General features: G+C 44.8%; 1 protein-coding gene across 5 annotated transcripts in view; it reads right to left on the bottom strand.

Annotated features, from left to right (window-relative positions):
* Positions 1 to 1,691: 1,691 nt before the first annotated feature.
* Positions 1,692 to 20,466, bottom strand: part of ARHGEF7 (Rho guanine nucleotide exchange factor 7) — a 1,715,641-nt gene continuing 1,696,866 nt past the window's right edge. For all 5 annotated transcript variants that reach the window (XM_069636766.1, XM_069636768.1, XM_069636767.1 and 2 more), the window contains one exon: positions 1,692 to 4,259. In XM_069636766.1, the coding sequence (XP_069492867.1) occupies positions 4,137 to 4,259 (123 nt within the window). In that variant the 3' untranslated portion in view covers positions 1,692 to 4,136. The remainder of the gene's footprint in view (positions 4,260 to 20,466) is intronic.

Below are 20,466 nucleotides of genomic sequence, written 5' to 3'. Positions count from 1 at the left end.
ATTTACTGTTGGAGGTTCTGGTAAAGAGCGTGCTACAGTAGTGCAATCTGGAGACTATAAGCACTCTTGCAATTGTGAGACCGCTCTCAGTAGAGAGAAATGGTCTGCTGGCATTTATCAGTTTGGTGGTATTTGCTGCAGCGGGGGTGATAGCATTTACCTGTATAGTTAAGCATAGTGAAGCATCCAAGTACCCCCAAGGTTTTGACTTCTTTGGAGACTAGGATAGTGTTACCGTCAATAATGATGGACTTGTATTCTCTGTCTAGGTTATTTAGAAATGGCTGTGATCCGACCAAGAGCAGCTCAGTCTTGTCATTGCTCAAGCACAATGAGTGCAAGGCCAACTAGGCCTGAATAGTTTGGTAGATCATACTTAATGTGTTGGAGTCTGTATTGTAGGAGCCTGATATATGTAGGAAGATTTGGGTATCGTCTGCATAGTTTATGTAGGAGATACCCAATGAGTCTAGGAGGTCGAAGAGTGGTTTGGTGAATATATTGTATAATGTTGGAGAGATGCATGAGCCTTGGGGAACTCCGCAAGTGAGGCTGGACACTCATTGTTCTGTTACAAAGTAAGGATAAGATCCAAGCTGTGGCTTTGGGAGAGAAGTGGCCTGCCAACGAAAGATGTTGACAGAGGATTTTATGATCTACTAGGTCAAAGGCAGCTGACCAGTCCAATAAGAGAAGGGCAAGTTTGACCTCGTCTTTAAACTTATTTGATTCTTTAGGTCTACGAGAGCTGAGTCAGTGCTGTGGCCGGGGCTGAGCTCGGATTGTTGGATGCCAAGTGCTTTTGGATTTGTAGATGGGCTGCTCTATCCAGGATTTTGAGTAGGAAAGGCACGGTCATGATTCAGCGGTAGTTGGTAGGTGTGTAAGGGTCTAGGGTAGGCTTAGGTAGCGGTAGTACTCAGGCATCTTTCAGATTTGCGGGCACAGTACTGGAGGTGAATGAGACATTGATGAGAGCGGCAATGAAAGGTGCCAACTTTTGTACATAGTCTTCGATGACTTGGGTTGCGCAAATGAGACCTTGACATCTGGATAGTTTTAGACCTTGGATGGGTTTGGTTATTTCCAGTTCAAAGACTGGGTTACACTCAAACTGCTGGACGTGCAAGGTGATTGGTGGAGGTTTTGATTCGCTCATGTCAGGTGTGACTTCAGGGGAGAAGTTTGCTTTTCTTAGCTAAGCTTTTTATTGGAGTCCATAGATTTTGCATAGCAGGGCATTTTTTATGTTAGAACACCAAGCAAGATCTTTGGAGCAATTTGTTGGCTGCAGAATTGGAGATGCAAGTTCTCGTAGTATAGCAAAGAGCTCTCGGGTACAAGAGTTGGATTCAGCAATTCTTTCATTCAAAGTGGAACTTTTTGCTAGGAGTTTAGCCTGTTTGTAGGCCATCGAGAGAGTGGTGAAGTAATCTTTGTTGGGTAGTGATGGATGTGCATAAAGTGTTACAGAAATTGAGTAAATAGCATACATATTCATCCTCATCACAAAATGATTACATTTACATTGCTCATGTTCATAGCATTCATTATTAGTACCCATAACAAAAAATATACAGAACTAGAGAAAAAGGGTGAGGGAAGTGCCAGATGAGGAACAGAGCTTGCAACCAGATGTAAAAAAGACACAGAACTTAAACTCCAGGTGACAGAAGCACCGGAAGGACAGCAAAAATTGAAATCATACTTTATTTAAAATACTGGACAAACCCAGACATCTTCAAAGATATGAAAAAAAAGGTCCATTTTAATTCACCCTCAACAATGCAGCACAAACACTGTAGCAGTCAATGCATGGGCGTTTTTACATTTTGCAATACCTTGCTCATTCATTGATCCTTATGTAAAACGATAATATCCTCCAATCCTCAGAAAAACTTATTTTAGACCATTCCATAAAGGGGGAGCTGTTGCTAACTTCCTCATTCCCCTCGGTTCAAGATGTATCGAACAAAAAGGAAGGTCTGCAGATACACTCCAGAAAACTCCAATGCCTTGTTTAGAAAACAGCTAAATGGCTTAAGAGCTACATTTCCACGAGGTTGAGAAATAGTTGATTCAAATTGTAGAAATAGTGCCACATTGATTAACAAGGATACATTTCTAGTATTTCAGAGCAACAGACCTATGTCTAATTAATCTTTGCGTGGTACAATTTTTTAAAACAATTAAGTAACCTTCAAATAATGTTTTCACCAGTCATCTAGATATGTGTTCATTGGTTGGGATGCACAGAAATGTGATTTATTGAAAACAAATCTATAAAACTGAAATGTATTGGAAAATAATCTCCCACCCCTATCCATGGTGCTTCAATACCCAAAACAAACAGGCATGTTATTTGAACAGTGAACTCTTAATCTTTATAGAAATATGCAGCACATAAGACAATAATACCCAGGGTATCAAATACAACAATGATATCAGAAATAGAAGATTACAGTTCCATTCTTTTAAGGTAATATCATTTGCCAGGGGAACATGTTCTGGAGTTGCAATATACTAACCAACTACTTTTAAATTACACATTTTAGCTTTTCTCTGGAATGTAATCACGAAATACGCAATAGAAAAAGGCAATTGGCAATAAATTGTAGACCTGAAGAATCATGCTAACAAATGCTCACGTTGCAGGATCCAGAATATTTGTACCAAATCTGCTTCAAGTCAGCTTAAAAGATTGTTATATGAGATCCTTTCCACACCAGTCAAAACCTCTGAAGGCAAATATAAACTTCATGGATGATGACTTCACAAAGAAATCAACTAGGCTGCTTTCAAAAGAACATATGCGTTTGCCGTTCACATGAACTGCATGAAAGTCACGTTAAGGATGGTTTAGAAGGCTTCACAATTACAATCCAGCCACTGCAAATGAGCATCAACTCGTCATGTAAAATATATCCAAGTGCAATGCTATCTCACGGAGGTGGGTAAAAAGTATGCTTTCATTATTGCATCTTCTTTGGCTCTTGGGTTCATGGGATCCGTGACCTGTGCTCAATGCACTAGCTGAGTGGCAACACGAAACCCAAGCTGCAGTACTTCCTTTTAGCTCATATCACCAAAGTTCAGAGGGCTCACAAATGACATAAGAATTTGAATAGTTTATTCTTTATCTTCAGGTCAGTGTTTCCCATCCAATAACTATTATATTTATTTCATTGGGCTATGATGGCCATAAAATAAATAAACACATTTTACAGGGTATTTGCTGTTGTAGAGTTACCAAGCAGCTGTTCTTAAAAGTACTGTACATGCATTACATTGGAAAACATCATAGCTCAATAGTGACAGTAACATTAATTATAAAAAAAAAAGCAGGCAACTATGTACAATCTTAAACGGCCAAGATCATGTGTTTTAGAGACAGAAGAAATTAAATAAATATAGTTCACCAAGCATAAGCATGTAATGTAACATGTTAAATCGTGTTAAGTGTTCAACCTGATGTTCTCTACAAGATTAGAATACTGTTCAAAATTAAACGTTGTTGAAGTGTGCATCATTTATGAACAACGCAATTAAATTACTTAAATACATGGGTTACAACACAATACATCAATGGTGTCAGTGATGTCAGCATTTGTGTACAAAAGTCATGAACAGCTGTCATATGACAGGTCGAATGTATTCTGATCTTTCCGATTTCATAAGATTGACATTGTATTAACAAGTGTGACCATGATATAAACATGTATACATTTGAGTCAGCCCTCATACATTAATCGCATATGCATTTAAAATGGTTATTTACAAAATACGAAATTATATATATATATTTATATGTGAATATTTATAGTTTTCTTTTTAATTAAAAGCTACTGAAATAGCATGGACTTTCAGTTAGCAACCACTTTCTGCACAATGAGGTAATTTATACAAATTGAAGGCAGAACTGTCCCGAACCTTGTCTACTGACTGTGCATTATGTAGTTTTAACAAATGGTTCTTCATCGTCAACACTCTGATTTCGCTAGCAAGTTCATTCCCCAGACGGTCCAGTTAAATCCTGCATTGCAGTTCTTGATTTCACATGTACCCGTGCATTGAAAGGCTGATGACCTGACTCTTGATCGCTGGTCTTTCAATAGAAAGAAACTAAGGTGAGTGGATTACAAATTTGTCTCATCCCAAGAAGGGTCATTCATATTCTTTAAAACTTTCCTAATTAGCTTTTCAAGATCCTTGCGAGCACGCTGCTCTTCTTCAAGGGACTTCTTCATCTTTTTGCTATCCTAGAGAAAAGAAGAAAATGATTAATAAGCAAAACAACTGACAGATTAGGTGAGAACGTTAAATTCTCTAAAATCACCATAAGTAATTTAAAACAAAACCACATGGTCCAGAGGATCAAATTTGCTAAAAAAGATCACAACAAATCTATTCATAAATATTTGAAGAATTTAGCCAGCGTAATACTCAATGAATCTGATGACCTACTGGGTGATGTGTCTTGTGACTCCTACTAGCGGCTTACAAATACATGAACAATAAAACTAGTAACCATGTATGATGGGGGTATAAAGAGCCTTGGAGAGGGTTTGGACTCTCTGACCATCCAGTCATTACATCGGGCTGAATTCCATTTATTTTGCAAATGCATAACATAATTCTAATAACGTTATTTCAGCTTAGGACATGGACTAACATTAAGCAAAGACACTTTAACTAAGTATTATCCATCAATACAAGAAATGTAAAGATGGACGATCTAAACAGACTTCAAGGTGAGCAATGGAAACAAGTGAACTCTGGTTGACTCCCCATTATGCTTTTTATAAATAATTTATTGAAGCAAAGTGGGATCACAATTTCAACAATGGGGATTTGCTAAGAACATAGATTTTCGCAATATTAAGCATATATACCAAATGATCAGCATTTATTATTACAATCAGACATTAGAAGATTGCCACACTAAATGAGTATTGGTGCGAACAATGTAAACATTGATTTTTAGTAGGTGCTTTTTGAACAGTAACAAGATGGTGTGCAAGGAGCAAACACGTGGTTTTTGGCGTCCTGTACAGAGGACTTCATTCTTCGTTAATGAGGTAAGAGGGAACATGACCGTGGATACAGGTTACGATAATTCTTACATAGTAATAATTGCTAGATTAGTTGAGACTATTTATTTATATTTTATTTTCAGGTGGGTACACTTCAAAGAATGATAATTGTGTTGAAGGGATCGACCACAACATGTACTGAGTGAAGAACTGTTCAAAGAATATGGAAACCAAATAAAATAGTCAAGGTAAATACAGTTGAAGAAATTGAGCATTTCCTATTTCATACTTGTACAATTGTGCATTGTGATCCATTGTCATCAATTTGATGTTTCACCAGATTTTTGAATTAAATAAATAACACTGCTAGATAGAATAAGAGTCAACATTTTGCAGTTTGTGATGCTGGAAATGCATCGGAAGGACAGTGCCTCTTACTTGCGGTGTGCCTCAAGGATCTTGCATCTCCCCTACACTTTATAATATCTTCACAAAGCCCCTTTTCGATGATCTAGATGACCTGGGTATCACCTACACTAACTACGCCGATGATACCCAGATACTCATCCCGTTGTCGGGGGATTATGACAAGGATTTGGCCTTTGTTAATAGAGTGTACCTCATCATCCAGGCATGGATGCCCTCACACGGTCTATGCCTGAATGATGACAAGACAGAACTCCTTATTCTAGGTTCTACACTACCTCAACAAGCTGGACCAAAAATACTCAGCGTTCATAATTGATGATAACAAGATTAAGGTAGCTAAGGAGGTTAGAACCCTCGGATTTTATCTAGATTCCACCCTTACCTTCAACAAACAAGTGAATGCAATGGCCTCTGCCACCTCTTACACTTGGAAACTCATTAGGGCAGCCAAACCCTTTCTTTCCCCCACCAACTGTACCACCTTGGCCAGGGCACTGATCCTGTCCAAGTTGGACTATTGCAACGCTCTATATGTAGGCTGTAATAAATATATCTCAAACAAAATCCAAATCCTCCAAAATAATGACCTCAGAGCGGCCCTTAGTATCCCGAAGAAAGCCCATATCTCCGATTCCAGAAGATCGGTCAATTGGCTATTCACCAAGGACAAGATATTCCTTAAATCGGTGTCTCTGATTCATAAATGCCTCCACCAAGCAGCCCCTCAATAGCTCATCTCCAGATTTACTAGACCCACCCTCTCTCGCCCCTCAAGAACGGCCAACTCCAACCTTCTTCTTGTACCCAGGTTCAAACGTACAATGTCAGGAGGTAACAGCTTTCCAGTAAAAGCAGCGCAATTCTGGAACTCACTTCCTCCTACCTGCAGGGAGGACCTACCCTACCATCAGTTCAGAGCCAAGACTACCCACTGGCTTAAAACTCTTGACTCATAACGACCTTGCCAATGCCCAGATGTGTCACATGGCTCCCTACCTCATTGCATGTAAATATGTATTTAGCATTGCCTATAGTGTATATGCTCTACCCTTCCTACTCGGCGTGATATGTCCGGCACTGTAACCGCAGCTGGACCTCACCATACTGTATGTATGTAACTAAGTTTTGCAACCCTCTTGCTGCCTCTGCGCCTGGCTACACCCCGGTTAGGTGCTCATTATAAATAAAATACAAATACAAATCCTTGTCCTTTACTGCTTTTTATCATGTGTTCTGTTGTGTTTTCCACGCAGGAGTTCATGTGAGACTCCTAGCGGTGCAGTTCTCTCTTTTGGTTTGGTGTACAGACCCATGGGATACCCTTATGGCACCCATGGGTGGGGGTACAACCCTGTGCCCCTAGTGTATGTTTTTGGGCACCTGTGTGTGGCCCTCAGAGCAGGGTATAGGCTTGTGGCAGCTCCATGTTGAATTTGACAGGTGCTCTGAGTATCCTCCATTTTGGGATACCCAGGCCCTGCCATTGGAATCAGTTGATTCCTGATAGGAAACAAGATGGCCCCAGTGGCCTCTTGCTTTCTATTGCTTGTTACCTTGTTTTCCCAAAGTCCTGGGAAGCCCTGACTCTGTCCCTTCCCCCTGACCGGCTGTTGGGTTGAAGTTCCATATGTGGTGGTGTTGTGAAGTCCAGGCCAGACTGGCTGGAGCCTTCCCAGTGACTGTTTGTTGTGGGTACACCCGGTGGGTGGGACCTGGGTGAATGGAGTGTGTGAAGAATACGCATTCTGTGATGTGGGTGTCTAGTATCTCTTGTTTGACAATGACTGAGACAGCCCTGCCCGAAACTGGTATGAATGCAGTGTGGAGTGTTGAATGGCTGGGTACTTTTCCCAATACACAACTTGTTGTGAGTGTCTGGAGAGGAGTGAATGGCCTGAATGCACTATGCACCTGATTGGATTCCTGCCTGCATGAATGCCCTTCTGACCGATTGGTTGCCTGAGTGTGACCCAGCAGAATGAATGGTAGATCAACTAGTATATCTGGGGGCCTCTCACTGCTAGAATTCGTGTTCAGAAGCTGAAGAGTAACTGGAGCGAAACTGAAGCTTAACCTTGAAGCCCTGCTGGACGAGAAGAATTGCTGTTGCTACACTTCAGAATCTGAAAGCTGCTCTGCCTCCAAGGACTGACCCAGAGGGGACCTGGTAAGGCGCCCTCTTCCCAAGCTACGAGGGACCATCGTGCACCAGCTGATCTTTGCAAAGCTCCCTGGTAGACAGATCTACGACAGGCTGCCGACCGGAGACAGGGACTGCTGCGGAATCCCAAAGAGAAGCGCCCGGACTGTTGTCCGCCTCTGTCGACGACCGCCGTCGCCGACTGGAGGCGCTGTGCTACCGTTTGCCTAAGAACTTGATTTGATCCAAGGACGCTCTTGTCCGCATCGTCGCCGCTGTATCCTGCTGGAGAAGGCCTGACCGTCGATGTGCCGAGGAACATCCGCCGGTGGGTTTCCCGCCACTCAAAGACCACAGAGACGTTGACGACTCAACGCCCTTGCTGGGCCATTGCTCTTCAAACTCTTTGCGATCCAAAACCATCGCTACTGAGGAGCCCCGCACGCCTCTTCCTTGCAGGACGTTTACACTGCCCCGTCAACGAGCACCTCTAGGAACGAAGCTGCCACTTCACCGTCGTAGCTCACCCTGTTCTCCGTCGGACGTTCGACGACCTGTGACTCCTGCCTTAAAGGGAGGGCACTCAAGAAGGGCCGTTGATTCCCCGCCGAGGAACACTACAACGCCAGGTACTTTGGGGTTGCAGAACTATTGGGAAGTCTATTGTGAACAATTTATGGACTGGGCTTGTATCTTTATTCTACATGTTGCCCAGGTGGGGGGGATCGCCACACAGAGCTGTGTTTAACGGTAGCGACAAGTATTCTGCCAATTGTTCAACCGTCTTGCTTTTCTTCCTCTCTCTACTGCTGGTTTCCTCTTTATTGATCTGTGTGACATTTTGACAGTATAGTTGATGCACTTTAATGAGATCTGATAATATTTGTGGTACCACTGTAGAACTGTATATATTTACCATTGTTGATTTTCTGAGCACAAAGTGAGTTATTGTGATAGTGTACATAACCTTGAATATTAATTATATAAAGACTTTGTTTTAACTGATACAGTGTGCAGACATTCCTTTGTGGGTGCTTGGGGACTACACTGTACTTAAGAACCAGCCTGCATCACCTCCTGAGAAGCTAGGCCTTGATTGCTCAACTATGTTACCAATAATAGAGAATCTTGGCTGGGGTCCTCTGTGCCTCTCCTCTACCATATAGAGAGCAGAAGTACCAACACCCCCTCCAGTCTTTACAAAATCTGATTCGAGAAGTAAAGCAATATTTTTGTAAGTCATCTCCTTCACATGATGAGTGCATGGCATGATAACTCTAGACAAATTAAGAATGGGTCTGCAGCACCCTCTAGGTTGGGGGAGTTTGGCACATAGACCACTAGAGCAAGTTGAGTGTAAATTATAATAACAAAGTTAACTAGTCAATGTTTGAGCAAACGAATGAAGGAATATGTTACACATAATTGGAACCATTAACATACGGTCTTAGGCACAGTTTGGAAGGGAAAATAGATTCTTTACCATAATAACATTGCTAAAGTGGATTCATGGTAACATCAAAAAAGAAGTCCTTCTGTTGCAGTAATACTATTAATTTATAAATGTGATGACTAGTCTGTTCCTCTAATAAGTGTGACATGTTAAAATTAATTTGATTTATTTGGACTTTTTTAAGATGACAAGAGTCATCATTCTGAAGCACTCAGACAATACCAAATGATAATGTCACATTTATAATTTCATCATGGTGTACCAACAACACTTATCACTTGCCCTGAAGAAGAGCAACGTGCTTGAAATGTGTTGGCACGAGATACAATTTGTACCATTTTGCTGTAAACAGGATCTATTAAAATGTGGGTACCTAAGGTGTCATACAGCACTATCATTATTTTTTAATCAAGCTGCTTATTACTTTCGGTATCAAATTTTTAACTCGTCCTGATGAAGGCTGCATATCTGGAGGACCACATCCTTGGTTCATGAGATGGCCGAAACACTGTGTGTCGACTTTAAATACAGCAACAATCGACACTGCAAACAAAGGGCAGGTCCAACAAAAGCAAATATTTGAAGTTATCCTGGACACTGTCTGGGTTTTTTTATAAACTACACTGAGAAGGGAGATTTATGCTATTCAAAGATCTCAATACTGTACAACCTGTTTTTTTGTGTGTGAGAATGAAATGACTAGCCCTTGTTTGTGATATATATTTGTATGAAGGCTCATGCATACTGAAGTTATTTGGGTGCGACATAAAAGCCTTGGTCATTGGTACTTTTCATACGTTATTGTAAACCTGGAGGATCAAGGCTCACCAGGTACCATTAATATATAAAATAGTTTTTGAGAACAGAAAAATAATTTCTTAATGCAATAGTTTTCCAAAATGCACAGAATCCTCAACTTTCGTGGGCCCCATTTAACATGATAGATACCCGTTTTTGTTGGTAAATATCTATCACTGGTTTCAGTGTAATCCCACAATTTTAAATGGACAGTGCCTTATGCCAGCCAGAAATTGATGAATTGTGCACTGGTGATAGTCAGGATGATCATTCCATTTTAAACCATTATCAATGTACACTCCAGGAATTCTGTAACTTAGTAATATATCAACCTTAGTTTGCTTAAAAGTCAATTTATATCTCTGTTTTCTTGTTGCTATTCTGAACCATGATGTTTGTTTTCTAAATATATGAATAATATTAAAGTTACTCACTGGAGTGACTAGAGTACTCAGTCCATAGTGCCCTTTCCTCCATCCTTGCAGGGCGTTCCCCAACATGGGGATGGTACCGTAAACTTTGGCCGTGAAAAAATGAGCTTCCCCTTTAAACTTTATACAACGTGCGGGGTGCACCTCAGACGTGGTAACGCCCCGCTGAGGCCCTGCCCTCCAACGCCTCACCTCTGTCCTTTTTTTCACACTAACAGTGTCTGACCTGGCAGCCAGTGCAGAGACTTTTAGCTTTCTGCTTGTTCCCCGTTTGTTTTTTTCAATTCTTATTTCACTTCCCATTGGTGCCTCGCCTCCCCCGGCGCCTTGTCGACAGCAGGAGGCTTCACGAGATGTGCCTCATGCAACTGTGCTTTCCCAGCCTCGGTCCCCCATGCTCTCTGTCTTGAGTGCTTGGGGCCCCGAGCACCACTCAACTGTTAGGCCTGCAGCGTTCTCGGTCACCTCAGTCCCCCTTTGAACACAATGGACGCTTAGATACCCGGCTACTCATATTACCTTTAATCCATTGGGATACTAGCAGGGGAAGGCAGGGGGCACATATGGAGGAAAGGGACTATGAGTACTCTAGTCACTACAATGAGTAATTTTAATTACTCATATGTCCCATCTCCTTTCCTCCATCCTTGTGGGTGATTCCACCGAACAAGAACATGGGGTGGAGCTGTGACAACCTGCCTTATATCTAGGATGAGGCAAAAAAGTTATTTAGACCAGCCAGACCAAACGCTGCATCGCACCTGGAGCTGGTGCCCAGCGAATACTGCTTACAGAAGGCTGACAGAGTGGCCCAAGTAGCCGCCTTGCTTATTACATTCCAAGAAGCATGTCTCGGAAACGCGACGGTGGCTTTAGCTCTGACCACATGAGCATGAATTCCCTCAAGAAAAGGTTTGCCCATGGCCGTGTACACCTCCGAAATGGCCTGAAATTTCCAATGGACGATGGAAGCCTTGGAAGCATGAGAGCCATGGGAGGAGCCCCCAAATGTCAAACAATGCCTCAGACTTCCTGAAGGATTTCGTCCGAGGGAGAGAAAACTTGAGATCCCTCTTGAGGTCCAAGTAACGGAGGGCCATCTCTGCCACCAGAAGGCAGATCTGATTCAGATCGAACAGAGAGACCATCTTGGGCAAGAGGTTTGGCTGAGTGCGCAAGTTGACGTTGTTGTGAAAAGTGGTGCAGGGCTTGCCCGAAAACAATGCCTGCAGCTCACTAACCCTGCGCGCGTGAGAGCCACCAATAAACGCGACACCAAGCGGATGTGGCCCATGCACCTGAGGGAAAAGCCTAGACAACCTCTTAAAGTGGGCCTTAACCACTGGGTTGGCTGCCAAAAAGACATGGCAAAAACAAAGAGGTGATGGCTGGAAGGTTTAGAATGAATATTAACCGTTGGCATTGCACTGGGCAACCCTCCAGACCATCGTTCTTCGCCTGCCAAGCCATTACAGAAGGGGAAAACCCATATGGAAATCAGGCTAGGCCCCACCCCAAAAGGGGCAGTCCAACCCAAACTGCTAGGTCACATCCCTTCTGCACGAGGCCACACGCATCCCCAAACATGTTTCAGCCTTGTTGGGCCTCATCAGTGAGGAGTAGCTTGGATCTCTAGGCCCAGCAGGCACGTGACCCCACGTCTGGGCATACCCATCCCACTCGGACAAAGAGGTGACGGTTGGAAGATTTAGAAAACATGCCAAGGGGAATTATTGTAAGCCCCAAAAGCCACCAAATACGTTCAGCAAGTATCCAACTGAACTACAGCACGAGCCACTTGTGCTGAAAAAGCCACTATGTCATCCTGAGGACAGGGACCAGACCCTTGTCGCGAGCCCAATGGCAGAACCCAGTCCATTTGCTCTTATACTAGGACCAAGTCGAGGGCCTCCTGACTTAGCATGCTGAAACCTCAGATGATCAGAACCAGGACGACGGGGCCAGTTTGTCCGGGTCCGGATGTTACACTGCTGCATCCTGCTGCATCGGGAAGCCTCTTCAGGGGATCGGAAGATGGACAAGACCCTGGGAGCACAACTGCAGCAGATTAAAAAAAGCAAGGTCTTGAAGGCCAGAGGGGGAGAACTAGGATGAGGCTGTAGACCACGGAAGCCCAGAACTTGCACTTGCATAGGGTCCACTAGAGCAGAGGGATGGGTGGGAACGCATAACACCTGCAGCTGTTCCAACAGATCTGGAAGGCGTCTCCCAGAGACCCCCGACCTGCCCGTGAGGCAATCTGGGGGCCTTTGGCATTCAGGGGGGATGAAAATAAGTCCAGGTATGTGAACCCCCAAAGCTGGAAAATGGACAACTAGGAGTGCAACTTGCACTTGTTGAACCCCAAGCGACTCAACTGATCCACTTCTGCATTGCTGTCCCCTGGCAGGTGGACTGCTGAAATACAAATCCCCTCCATCAGGGCCCATTCCCAGATTGAAACTGCCTTCATGCAAAGCAGGGGGAAGGGTCTACCCTGCTTGTTCAGGTAAAACATTGTAGTAGAATTGGCCGTGCTGACCAGAACCGACTTGTCCCTGATGAGGGGCAAAAATGCCTTGAGGGCCAGAACCACTTCCCTGAGCTTGTGCAGATATGTAGGAGGACTTCTGTCCTGGACCTTGATCAATGAATCGCATAGCCCAGTCCGAAAGAGAGGAGTCCGTCTTCACTACCAGGGTAGGCTCCGGTCGGGTGAAGAAGGCTCCCACTGAAACATTGCCATCCATCAGTCACCAGGGAAGATCGGGCAGAAGGAGGGCAGTATAGGGATCATGTCTGACTGAGAACTCGTCTTCTAGATCCCAATTCGTCGCCAGGTGGAGCTGGAGCCACCTCATCTTGAGGCAGGCATGTTGTACAGTGAGCATGCAGGAGGCCATCAGGTCCAGAATGTGCTGGAACCACCATGTTGAGGTGGCCAGAAAGTGCCCCAACGCCTTGAAATATTATATTTTATTCACATCATGCTCGTACACAAGTGTTTCAGAGCGCGATGAGGCAAAGGGAAGGGAACCGGGGAGAACAGAAACAACAATCTTACAAGGCCCAGTGACATTAAGAGCACACAAGTGCATGGGAAAGGGAAAAGGGGGACGGTGCATAGAAGTGGGGAGAAGTGGAAAGTGCGGAAAAGAGGAGAGAACAGAATAAATAATAAATAAGTACAATAAATAAATAAAGGCAATAAACAGTGGTAGTGCAGCCAGCAAGTGGCAAAGTGCTATGTTAGTCAGATAGGGGGTATCTGATAAGTGCAGAAGAAAAGCGGGTGGGGGACTGCATGGGTACAGATACAGACCACAGTGCAAGGGGTGGCCAGGAGGCAGTGCAGGAGGGTGGCAGGGTGAGCAGGTACCTGGGCCCGACGGACAAAGGGTGGCCAGGTGCATGGTAAAGAGCGAGAGAGCAGATCAGCAGGGGAGAAGAGGGGCAAAGGCAGAAGCGAAGAGGAAGGTCTTGAGTTGCTTCCGGAACCGGAGATGGTTCTCCTCAAGTTTCAAGGTGGCAGGGAGGCTGTTCTAAAGGGAGGCCCCAGTCGAAGACAGATCTACCCCCAGCTCATTTCTTTGAAAGACGACTGACCCTGAGGAAGCTAGAGGTAGAAGAGCGAAGGGCTTGAGATGGGAGGTATTTACGGAGGGATAGTTGGAAGGTATTTTGGACCCAGGCCCCAGAAAGCATTGTGAACAGTGCAGAGGGTTTTAAATTTAATTTTTGCATTCACTGGGAGCCAATGAAGGGATTTCAGAGCTGTAGAGATACGATCCCAGGGCTTGAGGCCAAGGACAAGTCTCGCAGTCGTGTTCTGGATTAATTGTAAAGGGCAGAGTGTGGAGGCAGGTAGATTTAGAAAGAGGCTGTTACAGTAGTCCAAACTAGAGAGAACCAGAGCTTGGGAGACAGTGAGCTTCTGAGGGAAGGAGAGGAAAGGCAGAGAACCTCTAAGGAGTTGTATTAAGAAGTTTGACTTTTTAGAGACGTCAGAGAAGTGTGCAGAGAAGGAAAGTTTCGAGTCAAAGATGACCCCGAAGTTCTTAGCCTCGCAGGTAGGGGTAGAAGGCGGGCCAAGGGAGGCCGGTCAGAGAGTGAGGGGAAAGGATAGTGAAGGTGTACCAATGAAGAGGATCTCAGTCTTGTTGGCATTTAGACAAAGATTGTTGGCGGCACACCAATTTTGAATGGCGATTAGGCAATCAGAGATGTGGGAAGGAGAGGAGGTGGCTGAAGGAAGCCTGAAAATGAGTTTTGTGTCATCACGATAGCACTGGAAATTTGAAAAGAAAATGGAAATGCAATAGGCTAGAGTTGCCAGGTATAGGTTGAAAAGCCAGAGCGAGGGGTTAGTCCCCTGGGGAACACCAGAGGTAGAGTGGGAGATAAAAGATAGGAAGGACCCAAGTTGTACCTGGGAGGGTCGATTAGAGAGGAAAGAGGTCAGCCAGGCCAGAGCCTGATCGGTGAACCCCAGGTTGTCACGGAGACGATTGAGCAGGGTGGTATGGTTGACCGTGTCGAAAGCAGAGGAGAGATCAAGTAGGATGAGGACAGAGGGAATATTAGCGTCAAGGTTAGAGAGCAGGTCTTCACGGATGTTCAGGAGAGCAGTTTCAGTGCTTCTGGGAGCTCTGAAGCCAGATTGGTGGTCATGGAGGGAGCCAACAGAATCAGAATGAAGGTTAAGCTGAGTGATGGCCAGCTTTTAAAGGAGCTTACCCCAAAAAGGGAGCAATGGAAACTGGGCGATAGTTAGCCGGGAGATCGGCTGTGGGTTTCTTGAGGAGAGAATGCACAAGGGAGTGCTTCAGAGGGGAGTGGAAAGATACAGAGGCAAAGGAGAATTTGCAGAAATCAGCAAGGGCCGGAGTAAGGATATCAATGTGGTCCTTAATGGTTTTAGAGGAATAGGGATGGCCCTGTTTTGATGAGGCTTTCATAGAACGGACTTGCTGAGGGGCAGAAGACACATGGGTGTAGGAAACAACCTCTGAACGATAGTGTTCCAACGCACACCCAAGGAACACCAGATCCTCAGATGGGCACAACTGTGACTTCCTCCGTTGAGGGAGGGCCCCAGCACATGAAGGATATCTGCCAGTTTCTGGCAGGAGTGCAACACCCCTTCGGGAGAACCCCGCCCTCACCAGCCAGTCATCCAAGTAAGGGTATAGATGGCCCTCCAAATGGAGAAGGCCCGCCACTACGTTCATCAGTTTCGTGACGACACGAGGGGCTGAGTTCAGGCCGAAGGGCAGCACCTTGTACTGAAAGTGGTACGACAATCGTGAACTGCAGAAACTTCTGATGCAGTTGATATATGGGTACAAGCAGGTATGCATTCTTGAGGTCCAGGGAACACATCCAGTCCCTTGCGCACATAGACTCGGCTGTGTGCACGGAAGCAATCATCTTGAAGCATTCCAGAGGTAAGGACCGATTTAGAAATGACAGATCCAGGACTACCCTCAGGCCAGCATGGATGTTCTTGGGTACCGCAAAAATCCTGGAATATAGTAACCAAAGCCCCTGCCTACAATAGGAAACTGTTCTATAACCTGCATCCCCAAGAGTGAAAAGAAGTCCAGTCAAAGAGCCAGGGACCCGATCTGACAAAGAGGAGGAGACAATGGAAGAGGCTTAGGAAGAGGAAGGCTGAAACCAGTGGAGACTACAAAGAGGATCCACGGGTTGTTGAAGAGACGCTTCCAGGTGTCCTGGAATAAAACCAAACAGTCCCCCACAGGCGAGCTGTGTTCCCCAACCTTGACGTCACTGCTTCTTGGCGTCAGGGGCAGAGGAGGAGGAGTGGAAAAACACATGCACGTCCTCAGCTACTTCCTCGTGTTGTCGCTGCGCAAAGTGTCAGGCCTCCGAACCCCTTGAAGCCGTAGAACGCGTGGGGTTTGAACTCAGACCTACCCTGGGATATAGGGAATGACTTCTGACCTGGTTTTGTCAGGATGGCCAAAGACTTTTGCGGTTTGAGTGGAGGTTTTCTTCTTTTTCAGTTTGTTGTCAGTAGATAAATGAAAAAGGTCCACGCCCTCAAAGGGCAGAGCAGATCCAGGATCCGCTCCTGTACATAAGACAAATACTTTGTGGCGTGCATCTACGCCGTTGTTCTCATCTCGACCCTAAGGCACAGCCCTCTGCTGGCTGTGTCGATGTGGGAGACTCCATGAGGTCCTGCGCAATGGCCCGGGCATCTGCCAGACCGGCCTTGAAGGAGGCTTGCTTGTCCGAAGGGAGGTCGGGCAGAAATTCTTTCTGGTTAGCCGCAGCCAAGAGGGCGGCCACATTGGCTTGCCGTAGATTCAGTCCCGAGATGGAGTAGCAGCGCTTTCCGAAATGACTCAAAGACTTTGTCCTCCTTGGAGAGGCGACCAGGAGGAAGATGACGAAGACAATGGTTTAGAATACAGCAAGGCTACAGCCCCACAGAGGAATGGGGCTGCAGGTGGGAGGTAAGGAGGATTGGCTCACCCTCTGTCAGCCTAAACCTGCTGTCCAATTGTCCCTGGGCTTCTTCCAGACCTTCTGTGCCACCTGAAGGACATACTTCTGTAGGGGGATGCCAGACCGGATCATGGTGCGCTTACCCAAGACCTTTGCTAGCACACCCAACTCCTGGTGTTGGGGGGTGAGGGGGATCCTTGGGAAGAGACCCCCAAAAACTTTGCCAGGCCCTGAAGACGGTCATGAAAGACTTTAGCGGATGCAGAGGATTAATAAGGAACACATCCAGTCCCCTGTACACAGAGAAGATACAGATTGGGTCTTGCACCCGAAGCAGTGGTGTCGTCCTCAGAGATCTCTCTGGTAGGCACTGAGCCCTCAGCCGGACAGCCGGTAGTCCTAACACCCTGATTCATGACCTTGGAGGGAACTCTGGTAGGTTGGGAGCCCTCGGCACCCCTGCTGGTAGCTGTGCTGGATCTAGCCAAGGACAGACTCTTGGAGGTGGCACTCGATCAGTTACCCCTGGGGTAGAAGAAAAGGACGAGCCCGATTGCCCTGCCGAGGACAGCCTGGTAGTGCCCGAGCCCCTCAGCCTGGGAGCTGGTAACGTAGAAGGCCTCAGGTCTGTCCCCGGACCACCTGGAAGAGCCTCCAGGCCCCTCGGCTTGGGAGCCAGAGCCTCAGAGGCCTTCGGCCTGCCAGAACCTGAATCAGGGGAACCCCGATCCGTGGGAACCTGTGCTGAACAGGGGCCTACCTTGTCTTGATGAGAGGTCCTGGGGATTAAGTCCTTGAGGTGGGGCGGAGGAGAAGTGTGAAAGATCTCCCTCCACCGCGACAAATGATTCTTCAATGCCTTGTGACTGAGAGCGCTGCAGGCCGAACCTGAGTCCCAGCGGTGGTCGGGCCCCACACACTCAAGGCAGAGTGCATGGGGGAATGAGGCCAGGAACATACAGTCGCACGAGGCACATCTCGTGAAGCCTCCTGCGGTTGACATGCGCCGGGGAAGGAGAGGTACCAAAGGAAAGTCAAATAAGAATTGGAAAAAACAAATGAGGAGCAAGCGGAAAGCTAAAAAACTGTCCGCGCTGGCTACCAGGTCCGACCCGACACGGACTGTGAAGAAAAAGGAACATAGGTGAGGCGCCCGAGGACGTGCCTTCCCACGCCAGAGGCTGTGCCCCCCCCATGCTATACTAAATTTAAAGGGGAAGCTCATTTTTTCACTGCCAAAGGTTCCAGTAACGTCCCCTTGTTGAGGAACACCCCACAAGGATGGAGGAAAGGGGATGGGACGTATGAGTACAAGGAATGATCAGTTGAGTATTGTTGTAGCGAATTAAGCTGTTTTTGCAATCCTGCTGGTATGCAGTCTAATAGTGCAATGTTGTTGGAATAGCCGAGGCACTGCAGCCTCATTCTACCTATTTCTGGGGATAAACGGATGCCAAATTTGATGCAGAGTTTAGGTCAGCAAGGTATAAGTTAAAAAGGGTTGGCACAAGCCACAGAACAGTGTTTAAGTCCTGTAAATGTTGGAATCCGATTGCTCAGTGGGCCATTCCGATTTAATCTGACACCCACCATTGTGTTCTTGTGCAGGGCAAACATCATATGTAACAAACCCTCCAGGATGCCCCATGTGTGTAATTTGCACCATAGTAGATGACTGACAGTGTTGAACGCAGCACTGAAGTCTATGTACGTCACATATACAGGGCAATGAAAACAGTCCTTTGCCCATTCAACTGCAGAAACTAATGCAAGTAGGTTAGTAAGAGTTGATGACCCCCCCCCTTCTAAAGTTCAGATTCCTACCTATTCCGGGATATTCTAAGTTTATTAGAAAGAGAACAGGTTTAACACAATATATCCAATTGTGTCCACGTAATAGGGCTTGTAACACTTATATCAGGTTTAAGTTGAATCAGATCCCCACCCTTGAACGTGTTGGACCCGACTGGGATTAGTTAGAGCTGGTAGGACATGCAGGTTATGCAAGAAAACACATCTTATGGAGACTATTTCATATTTAGTTATTTTCTGTTAAGAAAGAGGGAGCATTAGACAAGTGCACTTTATTCACTTTGTTTACTATCACTTTGATGGAGCTAGTAAATAGTTATGTTTTAGATTGATGGAAGATAGTGTTTCTCATATATTGGCACGTTATAGATTTTTAACAGCTCTCTTTGATTTAATTCAGTTACAAAACTTACCAAATTACATTTTGAATGTAATGTTTCATGAACTGGGAGTGCGAATGTGGGACATGGATCTATTTTCTGAGACTAACATGACAATATTTTCTTTCAGTTTAATAACGTTATGTTTCTTAGATAGGTTTCTTTTTGCATTACACTGTGATGAAGGTACATATTCACATATGCTACATTTTTACTTTAGAGTATGTATATTTTATATTTTTACCATTTTCAATGTAATGTCACCTTGATATTGTGTAAGGTTTAACTTTTATAAACCAATCACAAATAAATAAAAAAAAAATGCATGTATGTTAGTAAACGATGACCACCCCTTTCTAAACTCAGTCTGGTCTATGGGCAAGATAGACCTGTTATCACACAAGTCTATTAATTCTTTCAATATTACTCCTGCAAACACCTTGGCAGGGGCCTCAAGTACAGCAAAGATCCTACAGCTACGGAGTTCATGTCTAGGTCATTGTTTGTAAATCGGGACAATAATGCTCTGTCGCCAGCTAACTGGTAATTTGCTAACCTTACTAATAGATTTGTAAAGCTTGTGCAATATGTGTCCATATGTACATAGATCTTGTTTGATCAGGGCATAGCATAGGCCATCAGGTCCAGGTGCAGTTGAATTGGACAAGTTCTTTAATAGGCTTATAAACTCATCTATATTGCTGGTATTCTACTATCTAACTTGTTTGAGTGATATATATTCAGAGTCGTTTACTGTCCTGACTTGCGAGTCAGTATCAATAATAATAATCTTGCCCTGCACCTTTCTCCAAAATAAATAATTATCGTTACATTGAACAATGCTAATCATATTCAGCCATTCCATTTGGCATAGCAGCCATTTCTGGGATTTTGTTTTATTAAAGTAAATGACCGATTTCAGGTTACCACCATGGATTTCACCATACTTAACTTTCTCAATGCCAATACCATAGGTATACAGTTGGCTTCATTACAATAAAAAACAAAGAGAACCATATGAAACCAAATTTCCCAGCCCACATAAACCACCACTTCTTATTCCAAGCAGAGGAGCATCTTATGTACAGTTCTTCTGGTCACAAAGTTCAATTGTTTCCCTGTTTATTCTTTCCCTGGTTCTATTATCCCAAACAGGTTCATCACTCTAAGTCTGTGTAGGCATGTGTTGTATATAAATTCCAAGGATACAAAGTTTATTTATAATTACCATTTCTGTTGAACACCCTCCCCACTATCGGTTAGGTCCAAAGTTAATTTCTCTAATGCTAAAACTGACCATAGTTTAGTCCACCATATGTTTATGTGCAGAGTCTCACCTCTTCTCCAATTCGCAACAATAATCCTCTTTGCCACTAACAGTAACAGAGTTATTGTTGCACCCTCCTTAGTGGGTAGAGAGTAGGTTCCTTCTTCAGGAATACCCAATAAGATCATCCCTGGGTCGAACAGGGAGGTATGTTGCACTATTTTGGAAATGTATGCTACAACTTCC

Source organism: Ambystoma mexicanum, chromosome 7p (genome assembly GCF_040938575.1).
Source record: "Ambystoma mexicanum isolate Mex_15411 chromosome 7p, UKY_AmexF1_1, whole genome shotgun sequence".
NCBI lineage: Eukaryota > Metazoa > Chordata > Amphibia > Caudata > Ambystomatidae > Ambystoma > Ambystoma mexicanum.
This window is presented reverse-complemented; position numbering and strand designations above follow the sequence as displayed.